At 32.2% G+C, this 21,939-nt stretch overlaps 1 protein-coding gene across 3 annotated transcripts; it reads left to right on the forward strand.

Annotated features, from left to right (window-relative positions):
- Positions 1-8,151: 8,151 nt before the first annotated feature.
- On the forward strand, positions 8,152-20,675 carry LOC139497927 (calmodulin-4-like). Of its 3 annotated transcripts, XM_071286168.1 has the most exons (5): positions 11,810-11,980; positions 14,447-14,458; positions 16,696-16,855; positions 17,982-18,076; positions 20,235-20,675. In XM_071286168.1, exons 1-5 carry the CDS (start codon positions 11,961-11,963, stop codon positions 20,446-20,448), a joined length of 501 nt encoding a protein of 166 aa, XP_071142269.1. In that variant the 5' UTR covers positions 11,810-11,960; the 3' UTR covers positions 20,449-20,675. The 3 variants fall into 3 exon arrangements, with proteins under 3 accessions (XP_071142272.1, XP_071142269.1, XP_071142270.1); XM_071286171.1 differs by lacking the exons at positions 11,810-11,980; positions 14,447-14,458 and adding an exon at positions 8,152-8,281; XM_071286169.1 differs by lacking the exon at positions 14,447-14,458 and having other exon boundaries at positions 11,811-11,980.
- The last annotated feature ends 1,264 nt before the right edge of the window (positions 20,676-21,939 follow it).

A 21,939-nucleotide genomic window follows, 5' to 3' on the forward strand; every position in this document is an offset into this window, starting at 1 on the left:
TTTATTTTGCCCAGTAGTTTCAGAGAAGAAGACTTTTATAAAGATTAAGAACATTTAAGAAAAATTGTGAAAAATGTACATTAAAGAGCAATAATTCTGTATGGAGTCAATTGACAATTTTGGTCATGTTGATTTATTTGTAGATCTTACTGTGCTAACAATTCAGCTGTTTACAGTTTATCTCTATTAGTCCAGAAGATAGGTGAATAATTGTGCACTTTGTTTTAAAAGCATGAAATTTGGTAGAAACCTAACTAGGACCATTCTGAACAAAATTAGATATGGGGGCAAGCTTAATCTTATCAACTTCCGGTTTTTATCATCAAAATGGCGGACATGCATTTTATAACTGAATATTGTTATGTATTTGTCACTATAGGTAACCAAAGTCTGCTTGATAAACCTTAATATAATTGTGTATACATGGTTTTACATAAAGTATCATTTCAGTGAAGAACTTAGTATATTTGTTTTTTTTTTTTAATTTTGTCATTTCCGGTCAAAAATATCACAAAAAAATGTATTTAAGGACAAAATAAAAGAACTTAATTGATTTTTCTATAACTTCCTTCTTCTCACTATTTGCAACTTTAATAAAAGCGATTTTTTTGGGGGTGGGGGTTGGGGGGGGGGGGTAACACAACATTGCGAGTGCTTTTAACACGAAGTGCACAATTCCTTCATATATTGCACCTATCTGCTGGACTATATCTATTATAATATTCAAGATAGTAACCAAAAAACTTCAAAATTTCTTTAAAATTGCCAATTCATGAGCAGCAACCCAACAAGGGGTAGATATAGATCTTGACCTAATGAACAAATTCACTCCATTTCAGATTTGCTTTAAATGCTTTAGTTTCAGAGAAATAAGTCAAAAACTGCGTTTACCCCCATGTTCTATTTCCGCCAATGCGGCCATCTTGGTTGATGAGCGGGGTCATCGGATACCATTTTCAAACTAAATACCAGAAGGGGGATTTAGGCCAAGTCTTGTTTTACATTGCCCAGTAGTTTCAGAGGAGAAGATTTGTGTAAAGTTAACGGACGAAATGCTCACTTGGTGCTTTGGGCCAGGTGACTAAAAACCGGAAAAATAGGTGAAAATCGTCATTAATTGCAATAGCTAAAATAAGGAACCGACTGAAGAATTTTTTCATGTAAACTTATTTGTAGATCGTTTCTTGCTGATAATTTTTGCTTTTAAAGATTCTACGGGTCTATCATAGTTTTTAAGATATTAGGCAAATAATGCCAAAAAACTGTTAAAAACCTTTAAAAGGATATAACTCGTATAAGGAGTCATCTGACGATTTTGTCATTTGACTTATATATAGACTTCAAAAAGATTTCTGTGATATCAACTCGTTAGCTAAAGCAACATGAACTACATTTGCAGTCTTTATAAAGCTATATGTTTTTAATTCACTTTAGAATTTGTAAGAAAAATATGTTCCACAATAAGTAAATGTTATTTTGAAAATGCATTCAATGCGATCCGAAAAAAAATATTGTCTAATAACCAGGCTTTCAATTTTACACTAGTGTATATAATTATAAAAGGAGATTCCGAGTTCTTAAAGGAGTTAGCTTCTCAGTTTCAAAATAATTAACTTTTCAAAACATTAGTTTATTATGATAGGGGATAAATAAAGGAATCCAAAGAGCAAACAAAATATATAGGTCATCGTACTTGTTTTCGCGATATTAGCCATTGAAATTTTGGCGGGAAACTATTCTCTCTTGACTTTTCATAGCTTTATTATTGACAAGTTTTAAGTTCTAAAAAACTATTAAAAAATAATTAAAATTCAATAAGACTTTTACACATGGCTTATCATTATACATAAATTTTTTCAAGGCATTCAAATAGATAAAACCAGAGGATTCCGATATTCTGACAAAAAATCCAAAACATGACAAGCCAGGGGCCGGTAACAAGAAGCATTCTTATGTCTTACGAACGTCTAAAGGGCGTCTTAAGATTTAAGAATGTAACAAGACCCAACCTCAGACCTATCTTAGAAGGATTGACAGCCCTTAATGTTTTGAAAAAGCGCATGATTTAAGAACGATTCTTACGTCTACCTTAAAGCGATCTTACTAATTCCGGTAACACAAAATCATTCTTAAATTTTGGTCAGTTATTAAGTGCTCTTAAAACAAACTTAGCAACTTAGGGGTGTGCCAAGAACAATTCGCGATAGCTTCACTTGATATATTTTTTAAGAGTGGTCCCGACTACTCTTAGTCGTACATTCACTTGTTTATAATAGATTAAGTTGCTTAAAAAAAGTTAATACGTGAACCTTAAAACTTTTTTATTCTAAATTATTAATTCATCTTTATAAGAAATTATATATCAGTGTTTTCTCGGCCATGTGTGTGGATGGTGGTAGTTTCTCTTTATTGTAAATCATTACAATTTTGGCTTGTTGAGAGAAGTGTTAAATTTAAAGCATGGAGTAATTTGTGACTTTTTTTCCTTTTTAAACCAAGAGTTCCAGATGGTGCATCACTTTTTTAATTTTACGGATTCGAAGCCATCATGAGTTGGTTGACCGTTTATGGAATATCCATAAATACAGATGATATCGGATATGTTCATTATGTCGTAACTATAGTCCCATTCCCTTTTCACGAATGTGACCTAACGACATAAGACATAAGACATAAGACATAAGACATTTTATTTCACTAAAGCCCCCACATGGGGTATGTTAGTACAACGTTTTTTAACAAACTATAAAAGTATGAACATATTTACATATTTACATTAGAACATGGTTAACAAAGGTGCAATAATAGTATATATAATTAATACAGATATTTGACAGGAAGTACAAAATATAATAACATGATTAAGCACATGTATTAAAAGGTTTTAATAACACTTTTACAAAATGAATAAGACTATTTACCGGTTTCGTAATATAATGAGCAACGCGATGGGCGCCACACGTGGAACAGGATCTGCTTACCCTTCAGGTTCATCTGAAACCATCCCCAGTTGTTAGTGGGTTTCGTGTTGCTGTTATACACCTATTTGTGACATTTTTGCCTATTGTGTCCGTTTTGTTCACGCATTGTTATCAATATAATGGAATTTGATAAGACTGTAATAAAAGTGAGAGGTTTAGCGCTTTCAACCAGGTTCAATCCACCATTTTTTCCATTTGAAAATGCCTGTAACAAGTCAAGAATATGACAAGTGTCATCCATTCGTCTGATGTGTTTTATCATTTGATTTTGCCTTTGGTTATTTTGCCTTTGGTTCGGGACTTTCCGTTTTGAATTTTTCTCGGAGTTCAGTATTTTTGTGATTTTATTTTTTGTTCTAGAAGGCTTTCAAAATGTGACAAAAAATATTGTTTTAAGTGAAAAGATATAGGATGATGTGGTATGAATGCCAATAAGACAACTCTCCATCCAAATAACAATTTATAAAAGTAAACCATTATAGTAGTGATTTGATCGAAATGAAAGTAGGATAGAAAAATAAGCCTACATCATTTATACAAGATTCAAATCCTACCATTGGCCTGGAATAATAGGACACCCAAAAACGCAAAGCACTGATTGATTGTCCTGAGACAAGCATATTTTATTAAAAAAATAAGGGTCTATAAGCAGTTAAATTTATTTCATGTTTGAAGCGGTGCATTTTTTTAATTATCAAAAGAGCATTGTGGCAAAGGGGGAGGATAATGATGGTCTGACCAGAATTGTTTTCCTTAGATTAAATGGGTAGTGGATTGCTATGCGCATTTTATCGTTCATGAAAACGTTTTGATGATTCATTTAAGGTGATTCTAATTTCTTTGCGAGGAACAAAAAACGGAAACGTCAGAAAATTATTAAGAACTCGTAACTTGAAAACTATTACGATGCAACTTAAGGGGGAAATAAGACCGATCCACGAGCAACCTGAGGGAGCTTTGATTTACACTCTTTTAATGATCTTAGAATGATCTTATCTTCCCCTCAATTCAATACTTACGACCTCTCTTAATATAATTTCTTGTTACCGGCCCCTGTTTCATTAAAGGGAGCAACAATTTAATTTCAAAGGGGGGTATGGTTTTTTTTCTGATACATAAAATTTTTGACCATCTTTTTTAGTTGTGAATCAAACTTTTTATTCAAAATCTTTAACTATAATTATGGGGAAAATCTGGATTCAGAATTTTTTTTTTTATCTCTGCATGACCACAATATTTTTTTCATTATATGTGTAAGGATCGGAATTATTTTTAAACGAAAAACCCTAACCCCACCCCCTTGAAGTTAAATGGTCGTTCCCTAAATGGACATTATACAAAAATGAGACGCTTTTGGAGAAAATGTAACATTTTAGAAAAAAGTAGACAGGATCAGGGTTTTGTGTATTGACTTTATTTGAATATCTCTTCTTACTCTTTAAAATAAAAATAGAGCTATTTTCTGACCCATTACACGCACTACCAGTACGTCCACATTTGATTGTACAGACTATAAATCAGTTACTAAAACCCTTAGCTTACCACGTAGGAGACAAACGAATTGTTACCAGAATATCGGCTTACGGTATTTATAAATGTACGAATTGGTTGACCGTAATGAAATAACTGCTTCACAGATGATATCGGATATGGTAACTACAACCTCCTTCCCTTTTAATGAATGTGACCTAACGAATTAGACTATTTACCGGATTTGTAAAAACATGAACTACACGACGAGTGCCTCATGTGGAGCAGGATCTGCTTACCCTTCATGAGCACCTGAGATCACACCAAGTTTTGTACGGGTTCGTGTTGCTCCGTCTTTATTTTTCTATGTTTTTTCTTGTGTACTATTATTTAAAATTGAGAATGGAAATGGGGAATGTTTCAAAGAGACAAAAACCCGACATTAAAAACAGACAACAGCAGAAGGTCACCAACAGGTCTTCAATGCAGCGAGAAATTCCCGCACCCAAAGACTGGCCCCTAAACAAATATATACACTAGTTCAGTGATAACAGGCGGAAACCCGGTTGCAACAGAACAAAAGAATCGAAGCTCTTTGTTAGAGAAGGCGATAAATGCTTACTGTAATGTTTACTATAGTAACAAAAAATTTAAAAGTTAATTGAAACAAATAAAATTGCAATTTTCTTCTCAATTACGATGTGTTCTATTTTAAAACACCATTTGCATAAGGTATCAATTTATCTATTACATAGTTAAGCAGACCAATAAGTTATCAAGTCAACGACATGGGTATCTATCAAGTTGGATGTAGAAAATGCATAACCTCTGATTTTTTTGAAAAAAATACCACGGACGGAGAACATATTAATCTATTAGTTCAGTAATTTTCGTTTCTGCCCTTCCATTATGTGACTCAAGAAAAAATTCTGAAAAATGGGTAACAATTGTATCGAAAAGAGAAAATCGAGTGCACCTTTTTATGTAAGGGTGTGTTTGAGTTGAATATTTTGTCTTGAAAACGTGTAAAGCAAGAATATTGATACATCATCTCGCTTCAGATTCTAATAGTTTTATATATAAAAGCTACAGATTGACTTTATAACATAAAAAAATCACAGTACTAAAAGATGAAATATATGGGTCAAGTGAAATACCTATCTAATGAATCATAAAAACAGAGTAGGTGTGTTCGAATAGCTATTTTTTTACTAAAAGTACTTGACGACAGTCTTTCAAGTTGGATGATGAAAATGCATATCTTCGAGAAAAAAAATATTTTTTGTGTGTGTTATAACTAAGGTTTATAGTCTTCAACCACTAGAAAAATCTAGTCTGCCCTTCCACGAAATATTTAATTAGATTTTTTTTAAATGTTTATGAAATTTTAAAAATTCCACCTGACAAACGATTAGACATAGTTTTAAGTTGAATCAATGCAGAAGAGATAATTAACTGATGCCCATTAGCAAGTAGATATATTTGTCTTTTATAATACAACTGACATAAAAGGATCGTAATGGTGCTATGCGGATAAATTTATCGGTTTTTTTGATTAAAAAAATATGATATTTCTGATTTATGAAATAAATCTTTTAAGGTCTTGAATTAAACTTTTTTTCGGAACGAGATTTTTGGGTTTATATATGACTCTAGAAAAATAATTGGTGACGAAAAACATATGGTGGTGCACTTATTTTTGCTACAGCCTTTTGAAAGTACCCAATTCTGACGATTTTCTCAGTTTTCATCAAATGTTATCGATTTTTGGGCTATTATCATTAAAAAAAAATATCACAGTTTCACAATTAAACTTCATTTTTTTTTCATACTTTCAATAAAGATAGAGTGGACCAATCTGAATAGATCTAACTTAAAAAAAAACTAGAAGTAGGTGTTAATATAAGAAAGTTTTATAAAATTGTATTGCTTTTTGTGTCAAATTGACCATTCTGTCAATTTGTCAATTTTGGAATTTTCTCTTTTTTTAGAACACAAATCTTATTATTTCAACTTCTTTGTTATAATTGATTGAAAAAGTACATATTTGAGAAATTTGCAAGAATTTTTCTTTATATGGGATGCACATGGATTGAAAAAATACATATTTGCGAAATTTGCAAGAATTTTTTTTTATATGGGATGCACATGCTTTTTGTACAATCATTTCTTGTACCCCCTCATATTTTCTCTAAATTTGCTGCTGTCTAGAATTTTTCCAGATCAGCCTTTCCAAGAATCACTATTAAAGGTTGTTTTTCAAATTTTCCCATTGTTTTTGCAGTCAACAGGACTCTTCACCAATTATAAAGAAGCGCCAGACTTCCATAAGAAATAAGAAGATGTGGTATGATTGTCAATGAGACAACTCTCCCTAAGAGGCCAAATGACACTGAAATTAACAACTATAGGTCACGATACGGCCTTCAACAATGAGCAAATCCAATACCACATAGCTACAAAAGGCCCCAAAATGACTAATGTAAAACGAGAAAACTAATGGCATAATTCATGTACAAATTAATGAACGAAAAACAAATATGTTACACGGCAACAGACGACAACCACTAACTTACAGGCTCATGGCTTGGGACATCACCACAACAAAGACACTAAGTACAGATCTGAGAGTACTCGCAGTACTGACTTCTAGTTCAAAGCGGAAAAAAAAATTAAAAAAAAATATGCATTTTAGACTAAAAAATTTAATTTTTGTTCATATTTTACAAGTTACATTGATTAGTAACCTTTGATTTACTGCAACACGCTATAAAAACAAATTAATCATTATAAAAACAGTTCCCAATTGTCCCACATTTAAACTTCCCAATTGTCCCACAAACATATTCCCAATTGTCCCACAAAAGTTCATTACCTTTTTACCTGTAATTTCAAAAAGTGGGACAATCGGGAAGACACCCGTCATCCCTACAATGGCTTCCATTTCTACGATTGTGAAAATTAACTGGCGTAATGGGGAGATAATTTTGACGAAGTAGATTCCTGACTGATAATGAACGCCATACTAAACTCCAAATTGTACACAAGAAACTAAAATTAAAAATAATACAAGACTAACAAAGGCCAGAGGCTCCTGATTTGGTACAGGTTCAACAATGCGGCTGGGTTAAACATGTTTATGAGGTCTCAACCCTCCCCTATACCTCTAGCCAATGTAGAAAAGTAAAAACATAACAATACTATTATTTGTCTGTTTGTCTTTTTCATTTTTAGGCATGGCGTTAACGTTGTCAGTTTATCATGTTTATTTCGATTTATGAATTTGACTCTTCCTCTGGTATCTTTCGCCCCTCTTTTTTGTAATCATAGTGATATTTTATACTACATGATAGATATATTTTCTTATATCTAAAAGAAGATGTGGTATGAGAGCCAATGAGACAATCCTCCATCCAAGTCACAATTTGTATAAGAAAAATCATTACAGGTCAACACGGAGCCTTGACTCAAACCGACAAGTAAGATATGAAAAATCCCCAAATTGACTACTGTTAAACCATTCAACGGAAAAACAAACATTGTTATCTATATACAAAATGAGAAATGAGAAACACTTATGAACCACATTAACAAACGACAACTACTAAACATACATATTTTGGGCATAGATATGAATTTAATTCAGTTCTATAAATATATAAATAATTTCTCAGAAATTTACCTAGCCATATAAATAGAACCAATACTACGCTATACATTGTGTGTCAGGTGTTGCAAGCATTAATTAAAAAGTCGTCAGAAATGTGACATATCTTTATTGAATATTTATTTATTTGTAACTTGGATGTAAATATGGGACAGAGACACAGGTATGTTAAAAATACCAATTAATATGTACATATATAATACGTTTTCTCGTGTAAGACGATGGATTAATTGTTCAGCTGCTTGTTTAATGTTCGTGGCAAATATTACATTGATTCATTGTTAGGGCTACGAGGTTCAATGTTCGTGGCAAATATTACATTGATTCATTGTTAGGTCTACGAGGCAATGCCCGAGGCAAATATTACATTGATTCATTGTTAGGTCTACGAGGCAATGCCCGAGGCAAATACTACATTGATTCATTGTTAGGTCTAGGAGGCAATGTCCATGGCAAATATTACATTGATTCATTGTTAGGTCTACGAGGCAATGTCCGTGGCAAATATTACATTGATTCATTGTTAGGGCTACGAGCTTCAATGTTCGTGGCAAATATTACATTGATTCATTGTTAGGTCTACGAGGCAATGCCCGAGGCAAATATTACATTGATTCATTGTTAGGTCTACGAGGCAATGCCCGAGGCAAATACTACATTGATTCATTGTTAGGTCTAAGAGGCAATGTCCATGGCAAATATTACATTGATTCATTGTTAGGTCTAGGAGGTTCAATGTCCGTGGCAAATATTACATTGATTCATTGTTAGGTCTACGAGGCAATGCCCGAGGCAAATATTACATTGATTCATTGTTAGGTCTACGAGGCAATGCCCGAGGCAAATATTACATTGATTCATTGTTAGGTCTACGAGGCAATGTCCATGGCAAATATTACATTGATTCATTGTTAGGTCTAGGAGGTTCAATGTCCGTGGCAAATATTACATTGTTTCATTGTTAGGTCTAGGAGGTGACGGATGGAGCATGCCCTAAGGTGATTAAGAAAAATATGAATTTCCCCATTTTATTATGGAAGTTGATTGTTTTCAGGATAACTGCTGGTTGCCCGCGGCAAATAGTACAGTGGTGTCTATCGCCAAGTCCTTACTTTGTGACTGATAATTATATGCTCTTTTCGTTCTTCTAAAAATGTAGAAGGGTCTGGATGAATGGTCCTTGAAATGTAGATTTTATTTTTAAATTTAAGCCATTTCACTCTTCCCTATATCTTAGCACCTTATTGATCTCTTTTCATTGGTCTTTTTTGTAGGCCAAATGCTTCTGTGGTATAAACTCGTTTTCTCGATTCTGTAAACCCGATTCATACCTTCATTCATAAAGTTAAGCTGCAAAAAAAAAATCACTGTTTTTTATATATAAAAACTTTATGATTCATATATGAATGTATATTGACTTGGTTGGAATGAAAAACACGCGATTGAAGTAGAAAAACAAGAAAATTTAGTCAAAAGAAAGATAAAAAATATCAATAAATAATTTGAATTCATTATTATATTTAACATTAAATTTCATCAGTATCAATATAAAATTACATAATTGACAGACAGAAAATGTACATATTGTAACGATATCTATATATGATTTTAAATGCAATTCAAATTACCAGTTATTAGCTCATATGACTTCAATCCTTCATCGTACTTTGCTGTAGATGGTTAACCTTATACCAAGTGCATGACAAATATTTAATTTGTACCTCGATGCTGCTAGTAAAGCTTTAAAAAAATATATAATGGCTTGTATATGAAATACCCTTAAAGAGAGTCAATAGTTAAATTATATCTATATCGTTAATTTTATTTTACACATTCCTTCAAAACAAAACAACAAATGTGGTGTCAAAAGTCATTCATTCTATCCAAAAATCTGTGTATGCCCTCTTCAACAATTTCCGTTCTAGGTTTGATATAGTCAATTAATATGAAGTGTATGGAAATGTGACAAAGTACTTAATGTCTCAACATTGTGATCTATGGAACGTTGTTCATCATTATATCTATTCGAAACACTTTAAAAATATGTTGTATACTACGGAAATTATCAATCAAGCACCAACCATTTTCTTTTCGGAAAGTAAGGCTGAACTGAGGGCTGAACTGACATTTTAAAACGTCGAATGAGACATTTTTACAGTTGAATTATCACTAAATATTTCCTCAGATAGACTTTTCGTATACTTTACCAAAATGTAGATTTTACAATGTTTTCTCTCTCTAAAATCTAAGGGACGACATCAAAAGATCAATGTAAGATGAAAAAAACTTAATTCAAATAGTGTGGGGGTGGGGGGTTGAACTGCTGCAAGATGTGGTTATCCGACATTGATTTTTACATATATCTATATGGGTCAATCAATTTTTCCAAAATTAAGTTAAGAGGGGGGTGGGGGTCAGTGAAAAAAGTATGTGAATTAAGTTTTTTATCCTTCATTGAACTTTTGATGTCGTCCCTAATAAAACATATAGACCCATCGATCCCCGTGCTATTTTCCATCAATGAAATAATAACAATTTTGTTAAAGGAAAGAAATGTCAAATAGAATTTTGAAATAGAATGTTAGAAAATAGGTTCCATATTATATATGTTTTAATAAAATCAAAATAGAAAATTATGTCACTGGTCATGTTCTCCTTGCAACAATTCTTTTTTTAACATTCCTTCATAAAAAAAAGTTATCTCCCCTTATATTCATATGAAAAAGAGATTGGATATTATGTTTTCACTAGTATTAAAGGAGGAGGAGTGGATTATGTCAAAGACAACACAATGTCAAATACAACCCCAACAAAGAGCAGGAACCAGCCGCCCAATTTTCCGTCCATCATCTCTTTCGACCATCTAGGAGAACTTATATTTTTTTTTATTATAACTGTTAATTTGCTTTCGCGAAGACTACATGCCTGAAATATTCACCACTGAAAGTTACACCGTAGTGAGCCCATAATAGTACAGTGACATATTTTTTTAATATTTCCTCTTCTTCTCAAATTACTTATAATACGTTTTGTGATCAAGATTATTTTATACATTTCTTAAGACGCAATGATGGATAAAAGATGACCTCAATAATTATATACTATTGTACTGTGCTCTTTGTATATTGTTTTTTTTATTTTATAGTTCATACATTTTTACAATTTTTTCGTAATTCTTTTTTTTAAATTTCTTCCTAATATCTATATCAGTAGACACCGGGAGACAAGAATAAAGCCAATGAATATACTATTACTGAATAAACAAATAGAAGAAAAGAATGATGTTTTATAAATAGAAATATCGATGCTCAAAGTATTTACCTTAAGAATATTATAATGACCTTGAGAAATCAACATATATAAATGATAAGTATTAAAAAAATTAAATGGTGCGTAAAAAATAGAAAAAGGTAGATAAAAAAAAAAAAATTTGAAATTTGAGACGCTCGTTTAGATCCTTGTAAAACCGGGTGAGTCTCTAATTGTGTTATAACTTGTGTCCTTCTCTTTTACTTCTATTCTAGGAAATAAAATCAGTTTCAACTAAACTAAGAATAGTAAATAGAGTATAATGACCTTAAAAGATAAAGAATAAAAGTTAGTTGAAAAATACATGAATTATATAATAACAATGACTTTGAAATCTAATCATTTATTTAAAGAATGATTAGGGTTGAAGATAAATAAGAGAAAATGGCGTAATGATATAGAAAAGGGTGTCTAAATGAAAAAAAAATAGTAAAATGTGATACGAGACTCTCATTTATACCCTCGTAAATACGTCCCATATTTCTCGAAACCAGATATTATACCAAGTATTTTTAAAAGTGATACAATCTAAAATGGATGTACATAGACTAAGGTAGGAATTTAAAAGTTATAATTTGATTAGAAAAAAAATGATAGTCACAATTTGATTAAAATGTGTGTATGGATGGAGTGAATTGACCCTCGTCGTTTTCGGTTGACCAAATATTGTTTTCAAACTGAATATAGGCAATCCAAGTGATAAAATACAAGTTAAGTTCAATCTTCAGAGGCAGTTTTAAGGGAGGTGCTTCCTCAAGGTGTTACATCTAGTATTTTCAATCTAACAGCCCAAATCTTAATACTGCCATGTAGGTGCTTCCCCTTTTGAGAATCAAGATCCTCATCTGTATTTACAGATAAAACTTTTTAGCCAGACACGACAAGTATATCGATCCTGATTATTGAGTACTGCAAATATATTCAAATTCAAATGTTTTATTGGACAAAGCACATATGATACAATGCGTATTCCAAGATACAAACACATTAAACATGACAATTTATGCAAATACAACATAAAGAAACATTTCAAGTACTAATTATATATATAATATCACAGTATTACACAGTATTATACTTATGGTAGACCAACTGACATTAGATTTTTATTACGAAGTTCAAAAGCTTGACTTAAATAATTACATATTTGTCTGGTATCAACCAGATTTACTGGGTTAAGTAAATAAATCGTTGATTTAATATCATCATCATTATTAAGGTTATTGAAAATATCAAACTTCTCTCGAAGGTCTTTATATAGAGGACAATATAAAAGAAAATGAACTTCATCTTCCACTTTATCTTTACAAAGTTTGCAGTATCTTTCACTTGCTAAAATTTTTGGTTTGCTATATCTCCCAGTTTCAATTGCAAGTGAATGTGCACTTATTCTAATTTTTGTAAGCAGTGATCTATCATATTTCTTAATATCAAATCTTAAGTAAGCTTTTAAGTCAAAAGATGAGCACATTTTACTATAAAATCTTAGTTTACCTGTGTTATTAGATTTGATATGCTCAAGTTGACCCAAAATCTTGCATTTATAAAAGTTTTTTAGTGAGTCCTCAAACACATTATGTGATATTTGAAGTGAATCAAAGTTGATTAACTTTTTTAGTTTATGTAATGATTGTACCCAGCAAGAGCTCTTTTGTGTATACAATTTTTTATCTTCAATGAATGCAGATTTTAATAAATCAAATTTTGGGTTGTTTCCAACTTCAATGTCAGTTAATCTAGCATAGTATTTAAACATTAGTTTATATGATATAAAACACACTGGATATAGCTCAAGTTCTGTACGTAAAGCTAAATTGGAAGCCTTACCATGAACACCAAGAATATTTTTCATAATCATATTCTGAACCTTTTCAAATGGCAGTTTATCAGCAGTGTCAAGATTTATATTAAAATCTGAGATCCAAATTTCAGATCCATAAGTCATAATTGGTGAAATTAATGAGTTGAAAAGTCTTACCCATTTTTCCACTGCAATACAATTAGAATATGGTAATTTTGATTTCCAAGGCGAAATATGCCTTACGTGCTTTATCAGCAAGATTTTCAGCTGCTATATTAAGTTTACCTCTATTGTTGAAGACTATACCTAAGTATTTATATTCTTTAGCAGATTCTAATGGTTGGGGACCAAAATAAAAATAATGTTTATCTAATAAAGATCTATTTTTACTATTTGATAAAATCATAGTTTGGGTTTTCTTGGTGTTCACATTTAGGCCCCAATCAATACAAAAAGATTGTAAGGCATCCACACAGTGCTGCAAGCCATTAGGTGTTTCTGAAATTAAGATTAAATCATCTGCATAAAGAAGATGACTAAAGTTATTCTGATTTAAATTAACTGGATCAGACAAAACGGGGTTGAAATAGGAATCGATGTCATCATATAAGAAAAAGAATGCTTGTCAAAATGGATTGAATTCGAAACAGATAGTTTTTTTTCTCTAAAAGTTAGATAAACGTATATGATTTTGCAATTGATTTACAAGACTGGTGCCTGAATGCATATATATACATATTCGTGCAATATCCATAAAATGAAAATAATTGTATGGTATGACGTCACTGTGAGGAAGTTACAATACATGGTAGTTCATAACAAACATTACAACAACTGCTTCCGTAGACATCTCGTGAAACCCAGATTTTATTTATATTATAACTGGATTATCTTTCTTGTCTTTTCTGTTGTTTTTCATTGGCTGAAATTCACATCCATTTCTTTAAAGAGTAATTGACCCTGGGTTGATTGATTTTTTTTTTGGTGTTTAACGTCACTTTTATCACTATTGAAAAATGCTGGCTCACAATCCCAATGTTGACACTATTTATTTATGGTGAATGTTTCATTTCTAATGACGAGGAAAATTTCCACGAAAAAAAAAGAGGATGGCATAATCACTGTTTTAAAAATTATCAATAATTATCAAAATATCTGTAAATATTGAATATGATTAGATACTGCATGGATATATGTTTTTGTCTATTTATTACAAAGCCATAACACGAGGTAAATATACAATAGGTAACATAATAATACAATAAAAATATATACTTTTACAAACCATTATACATGTATATCATAATCAGTTATTTAGGTATTTATAAACGATACCACCTGTCTATATAATGTAACATTGAAATAAGATTACATGACTGCTCACTTCTGTTTGCTTGGATATTTCTTTTAATAACTCAGAATACATTTTTCTCTAATATTAACCAATAGAATAGGCTTTACCATGTCATCAACAAGTTTGAGCTATATGTCTAATGGAATGACTTTGTTTCTTATATTTCTATACAAGCTGTATACTCATAATGCTTTTTGTGCTTGTCTAATGAGATTTTCTTTGCTTCTATTGTTCTTCTGATAATCTAATTAATTACCGATTACTTAAATAATGTAGTACCAAACACCTTCACAAAAATTAATTTGGCTCGTTTAATTTTCATAAAATTTTGACTGAATAGTGACCCTGAACCTATAACGAAAATATAAAAAAAAATCAGAAAACTTAAACCACACTTTATTAGAAAATTTTGGTTGGACAAATTGCACATGTTGCATGCAGTTTGACTTACAACAATTTTGATCATTGAGAAGCATAATATTTCCTGAACAATAGAACGTAACTAAAACGTTCAGCTGATTTTACAGAGTTATTTCTCTTTAGTGTTATGTACCACCTTAATGTCCAGTGGCAAATAGTTTATCGCGGCACAATCTGTACTGAATGCGTTAGTACGTGTGATTATTCTCCGTGTGAATTATTTTGATAACCACCATTTGTAGATTGTTTGTAACTGCTCCTCGTTATTATTATCCTCCTCGGATTTCGTTTCGGGTCTTGATAACCGGTCATTCGTTACAACTCGGCCGATTCCATACCTTCAAGGAAAGTAACGAGGATTGCCGATTGTATAACCGGGATTGTCTGCTGTATCTTTGACCATATCATGAATCTGTTGAAGTTTGCAAAATATAAATAAGAAGATGTGTAATAATTGCCTGCGAGACAACTCTCCATCCAAGTTACAATGTTTAAAAAGTTAATAAGTACAGGTCAAAGAACGGTCTTCAACACGGAGCTTTGGCTTACACAGTATAGCAAGCTATAAAGGCCCCCAAAATGACTGGTGTAAACAGGAAAACCAACGGTCTTATCAATTTAAAAAAACGAAAAAACTAGAAACGAGGAACACTAACGAATAAAATTGAAAATGGAAATGGGGAATATGTCAAAAAGACAACATCCCGACCAAAGAGCAGACAACAGCCGCAGGCCACCAATGGGTCTTCAATGCAGCGAGAAACTCCCGCACCCGGAGTCGTGCTTCAGGTGGCCCCGAAACAAAAATATATACTAGTTCAGTGATAATGGTCGTCATACTAAACTCCGAAATATACACAAGAAACTAAAATTATAAATCATACAAGACTAACAAAGGCCATAGAGGCTCGTGACTTGGGACAGGCGGGGTTAAACATGATTTTGATATCCCCCCTTTATACCAGGCTCTAGCTATAAATGGCCAATGTAGAAAAAAACAAACACACAACAACATGCACAGTAAAAGTCAATTAAAAAGAAGTTAGAGTCCGATGTCAGAATAGGTAACAAAAGAAAATAAACAAAATGACAATGATACATAAATTAACAAATGACTACTAGCAGTTACTGAAATGCCTGCTCCAGACCCCAAATAAACTGATTGAAAGATTATGTCTTCATCATATAAGTATCTTGTACAATCCCTCCCGTTAGGAATTTAGTATAATACCATCATGAAATAAATACATTACCCGTATCATGGAAACAACTGGTTTTAGAATAAATGTGTTTATTTCCGATGCAAGGACCCTAAAGTGAATCAATATTAAAGCCAAAATATGCCATCTTTAATGACCTGACAACCTATCGTAACTTTATCCCTTCTTAAGCACATTTAGTTCTTTATTGCTGAAAAAAAGACACAAATAAAGTTAGTTCTACACTTCATGGCATATAAAAAAATGATGCGTCAATTAAAATAACTTAATAAACATGACAAATCAGGCAGACACGTGTGAGCAGCTTACCCCAGTAGTCTTGGACCCCCCCCCCCCCCCCCATTGTATGAATTCTAATGAATATCCCCAATTAAACCGGCCTCAGATTTGCCTTATTCATCATGACAGGAATGGATTTTGGATTTCCATTGTGGGATTTTTATAAAATAAGAGGTTTTTCTTTTAATTTTCAGTGCAAAATTAAATGATGTGTCTGCTTCTGAAGATGGATTTATACGATATCTTAAGGGAGAATTTGCTGCCATGGATACAGCAAAGCATGGAACGTTGTCACTTCTTCAGTTTGAGAAATTATTGACCTTCCTAGGCTATGACGGAGAAATGAAACCAGAGGTAGGACGTCTCATATTAGTGAGGGTCAGGACGGGGTGAGGGGGTTCCTTTATTGCTTTAAGATTTATTTTTTCAGGCCATTTTACTCCGTTTTTAATACTTTCTGCCCATTATTCTCTATTCTTATTGTAAAATTGTGTTCTCTTTTCTTTATATGTAATGCCAATTATTATCTATTCTTGTTTTAAAACTTTGTTTGCTATTCTTTATATTTTATGCCCATCATTTTTTATTCTGCAGACCCCAATCCACACCCTCATTAGTGGTTTCCAGTTATTGCGGAGTACGTTGCATGATTTTAACGTTGGAAAAAAAAATGAAAAAAAAAAACGTTTGTGAAATTCATTGGTCGTTAGATATTGGTTCCTGCAACTCAGTTGGTATTCTGTTGCGTAACCGAAACCATACAAATAACGATATTTTATTCCCTAAAATCAATTTTGAATGATGAAGAAAAAAATGATGCATTTATCATGTAACACGCAATGTGACAATATACTATTCCAGTAAACGCTTCAAAAACCAAGCTGTTTTAATCTGTTACAATCAGTTTGTTCGTCGAGTTATGCATTACATCTGTGTTTGGTTCTATAGTTCAACAAAGCAGCTAGTATCGATGTATCCGAACGAAGTCAAGGTCCAGCATTTTCCTCAATGTTGGCCAACTTTTGTGTTAGATTTTCGGAGCCCACTGGATTTTAGTTTAAACATAATTATTTATAGTGGATTGAGAAACAAGTTAATACAACTTATATTGATCGCTTTCCTCTTGACTGGTGCGAGTGCTGCCTTGTTGTGGTATTAGCCTGCTTTTTTTCGAAATCTACGAGGGGGTCTTTTACGTGCAAGATATATTGCTCTTTCTTAACACGGGTCAGCTACTTATCGTCCAATTCCGACGGACTATCGTCGTTTCGCAAGACCATATTCGCAAATGGTGCCAAGGGAGTATTCACAAATGGTGTCGAGGGAGAGCCGAACATTCAGAGAATTCAGTCCCGGATATTGTCTTCCCAGAACGGGGACCGAACCAGGATCCTTGTGTTTGTAGTCCGATGCGCTATAACCACTGCACCATGGCTACACCATGGGTTTTGAGTTTTAATGATTCTTTATTTTATTTTAGACAATATTTGAAAAAGGAAACGTTGACTTAAAAGAAGGCATAACAGTTGAAGAATACTGTAAAACAATGAGCAAGTTTCCGGATGTTAAAAATAGGTAAGAGTTAAATTTATTAGAGAAAAAAACGACGCACAGAACTCTAAGGAAAAGTCCGTTATCAAAATGGAAAAATCAAAAGCTCAAACAAATTACACGAATAGGAATCAATCGTCATATCCCTATCTTGGTACAGGCATTTCCTTTTTTCGAAAATGTTGGCTTAGACCTGTTTTTTTTTTTATAGAAGAGAGCTACACACAAACAATAGAAACAATCTATGTTGTTGGAAAGAGGTTATATATTTTTGTCCATCTGATGAGTTAAGCCCTTTTCAACTGATTTTTATAGTTCGTTCTTATGTACTGTCCCAGGTTAGGGGGAGGGTTGGGATCCCGCTAACATGTTTAACCCCGCCACATTATTTATGTATGTGCCTGTCCCAAGTCAGGAGCCTGTAATTCAGTGGTTGTCGTTTGTTTATGTGTTACATATTCGTTTTTCGTTATTTTTTTTACATAAATAAGGCCGTTAGTTTTCTCGTTTGAATTGTTTTACATTGTCTTATCGGGGCCTATTATAGCTGACTATGCGGTATGGGCTTTGCTCATTGTTGAAGGCCGTACGGTGACCTATAGTTGTTGATGTCTGTGTCAGTTTTGTCGTTTGTGGATAGTTGTCTCATTGGCAATCATACCACATCTTCTTTTTTATATATAGTATATCTGGACTTAATCTATTGTCGAATAATTTAATAGTGAATATATGATCTATTCAATCTCTGCAATTGAGGTTAATAGATTATTATAGCAGTTGGTGTTAAAACAAATAATTCTTGAAATGTTTGCCACATGTACATGATGTATCCCCTATCGAGTAGTAGTTGTTATGTTATCTGCTGATAATTGTTATTTTTTTTCTAGATATTTAAGAAGGAAATAATTGGGGTGTAAGGAAATATTTTTGATACAAATGTATCATGCATTTGCCATTCTATAGCAAGCATACTAATTTATTTCCTTTTCGATGAAAATAGTTTGTATCATATATATTTATAAAGGATAGACAAAGTAAGTAAGTAATTTTTATTGAAGAAATCTAAAATTACAGGATTGATACCCAAGACTATACCCATTGGTTATACACAAACATATATATATATATAAACATATATATCATACCAAATTCATAAACATTGTATATATGAGGCGGTGGTAGCACAAAGTTATTTAGTACTTAATAAAGCATTTCTAGAAATGTACATGTCGCTACTAAATTTAACAATAATTCTTATTATATCAGTCTCACCACACGTATACAAAAATGTATGTAAGACATAAGATGGACACATATTTCACTTGGGATCTAAAGGAGGTAGTTTATTTATGATATTTATTGAATATGTGACACAAAAAATGTCAGCCATGCACCATACATGTAAGTACAAACAAAAAGATAGAAAACCGGATTTTTTTTTGTATGAATCGAATGACACACGTTATCGACCCATCATTTTTCAAGGTAAAATATTTGATCTTCTAAGTTGAGGAAGTTTGTCACTGGTGAGGTTCAAAAACACAAAGTTTAACAATTTATTGTATACTATATGAGATTTTCATATTTTCGATTTTGACTGCGGAATTTATATTTTTTCATCAAGTTACCATCTCTGAGGTTCGACATCCTGGTACTCGGTCAAGCAAGAACAACTCAATTAAATACATTCAAGATTTTAATCGGTACAATTTTGAGGGAAAGTTTACTGTCTATTGCTTTCTATACATAACTAAATTATCAGAAAATAGTAAACATTCCCCCAAAATTGCACCGTTTATATATTTATATAAATACAAAAAAAAAAAGATAGACCCAACGAATCGATAACCAATGAATTACAGGCTACTGACTGGTTAAACATGTCTGTGAGCGCTCAACTCTCATCCTAACCTGCCCTGCTAACCCCATTCAGGCCCTTTTATATAAAAACATATGTGATTTAAGATGGAACTGAATATGTGTTAATGTTTTAGATACATCCTTTTATCAGGAGATTTTGCTAGGTGCATGACTTAATATTTATTAAAAGAAAGATTAAGGCTTTCTTGGCAAACTTGTTTTTTTTAGCTATTAGATTGACCTTAACTTGATGGCTTGCAAAAACTTTAATTATATATTGTTTTGCCTAATTCTTGATGTATTTCTTTATTTCATTTTTAAGGACCAACAGACTACGAGCACTGTTCTTGAAGTTTGACCATAGTAACGACGGTTTCGCGCCAAAAAAGGACGTTGTAGAGGAAATTCGTAAGATGGGTGTAGACATTGACAAAGAAATACTCACCAAAGTAGATAATATGGACGTTAATAAAGACGGAAAGATTTCATACCAAGAATATATGTATACTAGTTTGAAGGAGAAACAATATATTTGAAATGTTTTCATAAAGGAGTGAATTATTTATTTATATATATATATCATACAAAGACAAGGACATTCACGTTTTGTACATTAAAGTAGCTTCACACTGCATATTAACTTTTTTACATGTATCTGAAAAAGATACAATTATTCTACTTGTCGTTGATTCTGGTTTAAAAAATCATGTTATAAAAATATATACTTATATCATTAAAAATATAAGCAAAAATGTAAACAAAATCCCATTGTTTTTACTTTTTCACTCTTTTATAAAAAAAAATATCCGATAAAAATCATTAAAAGTGAGAGAGAGAAAAAAAACAACAACAAAAAAATGAAGCGGACAAAAGAGTAAAATGTGTTTAAGTATTGGTATATAGGAGCATCTTTAGGTGATTAATTTTTCATTTGTGTAATATGATAAAGGCAGCGTTTGGCACTACTTCTTGGTACATGTAAAAATGATAGTTTGAAATCGCAATGTGAATAAAATATATATGTATAACAAATCACCGAACGTCCGTGTAAATTCAAGCATGGGAAGTTCATAAAAATTGTCAAATTCAAACGTTACCAACCAAAAGAACGAGTTATAACATCTGTCATATTCCTGTCTAGGTATACAGGCATGCATTTACCGAAGGAAATGTTGGGTAAAACTAGGTTTTATAGCTAGAAAACCTCTCACTTGTATGACAGTTGTTTAGTTTCGTTGCACTAACAAAATTGGGTGAACAAGCAAAAAGGACATACTAAGGTTAATATGACGATAATTTGGACACAGCAACCAAAACTTTGTATATATACATCAAAGCCACACAACACAACTGGCTAAAATATTCAAACAAATTGAAATAAATTCATAAAGACGTCAACAAAAATGTTTTGTCTTGCATACCAAACATTATTATGGACATTAACCAAGCCATGAATTATACAGCTTGTTTTCTTTGTTTCATTCTTTGTATTGGTATTGGAAGATACATGCATTTTTTCAAGAAAAAAAAGAAAAAAACATAACGCAACAAAGTTCATACCATGTCTGTTATTGTCATGAATACGATACTATATTTCCACCTAGCATCACATATAACATGTTCAAATGTAGTCATTGCAAATTAAAGTAATGCAATCAGTATTTTAGAGAAGCGTCCAACCCCTCTGGAACTAGCTTAACGTTAGAATTATACGTCCCATAAAAAAGTAGAAGATTCCAAGCAAAAACTCATGATTTGAAGAGAGCTGACAACGTCATTGCAAAACACGAGAATTACAACTAAATATTTATAATATAGGAAACGGATCCTTTGATTGGATTTAAATTTGTATTCGGTAGACGATGAAAAGACAAACAAAACATAACATAAACAAGATGGTCCGCAGGGCGCAGCTCGAAACCTGAACAGTTGGGGCAAGTATGGACACAACATTCAAGCTTGACACAGCTCTAAATTTGGATTGTGATTAAATAGTTGACACCGAATAGGTTTCTGACACAAAATAA

Source organism: Mytilus edulis, chromosome 12 (assembly GCF_963676685.1).
Source record: "Mytilus edulis chromosome 12, xbMytEdul2.2, whole genome shotgun sequence".
In the NCBI taxonomy this organism is placed as follows: Eukaryota; Metazoa; Mollusca; class Bivalvia; order Mytilida; family Mytilidae; genus Mytilus; species Mytilus edulis.

Excerpts from the sequence above, each read along its gene's own strand:
- LOC139497927 (XM_071286168.1), top strand. The coding sequence starts at position 11,961 with ATGGATGTACATAGACTAAG. Across the intron at positions 16,856-17,981 it reads ACGGAGAAATGAAACCAGAG|ACAATATTTGAAAAAGGAAA; the intron begins GTAGGACGTCTC and ends ATTTTATTTTAG. Across the intron at positions 18,077-20,234 it reads TTTCCGGATGTTAAAAATAG|GACCAACAGACTACGAGCAC; the intron begins GTAAGAGTTAAA and ends TTCATTTTTAAG.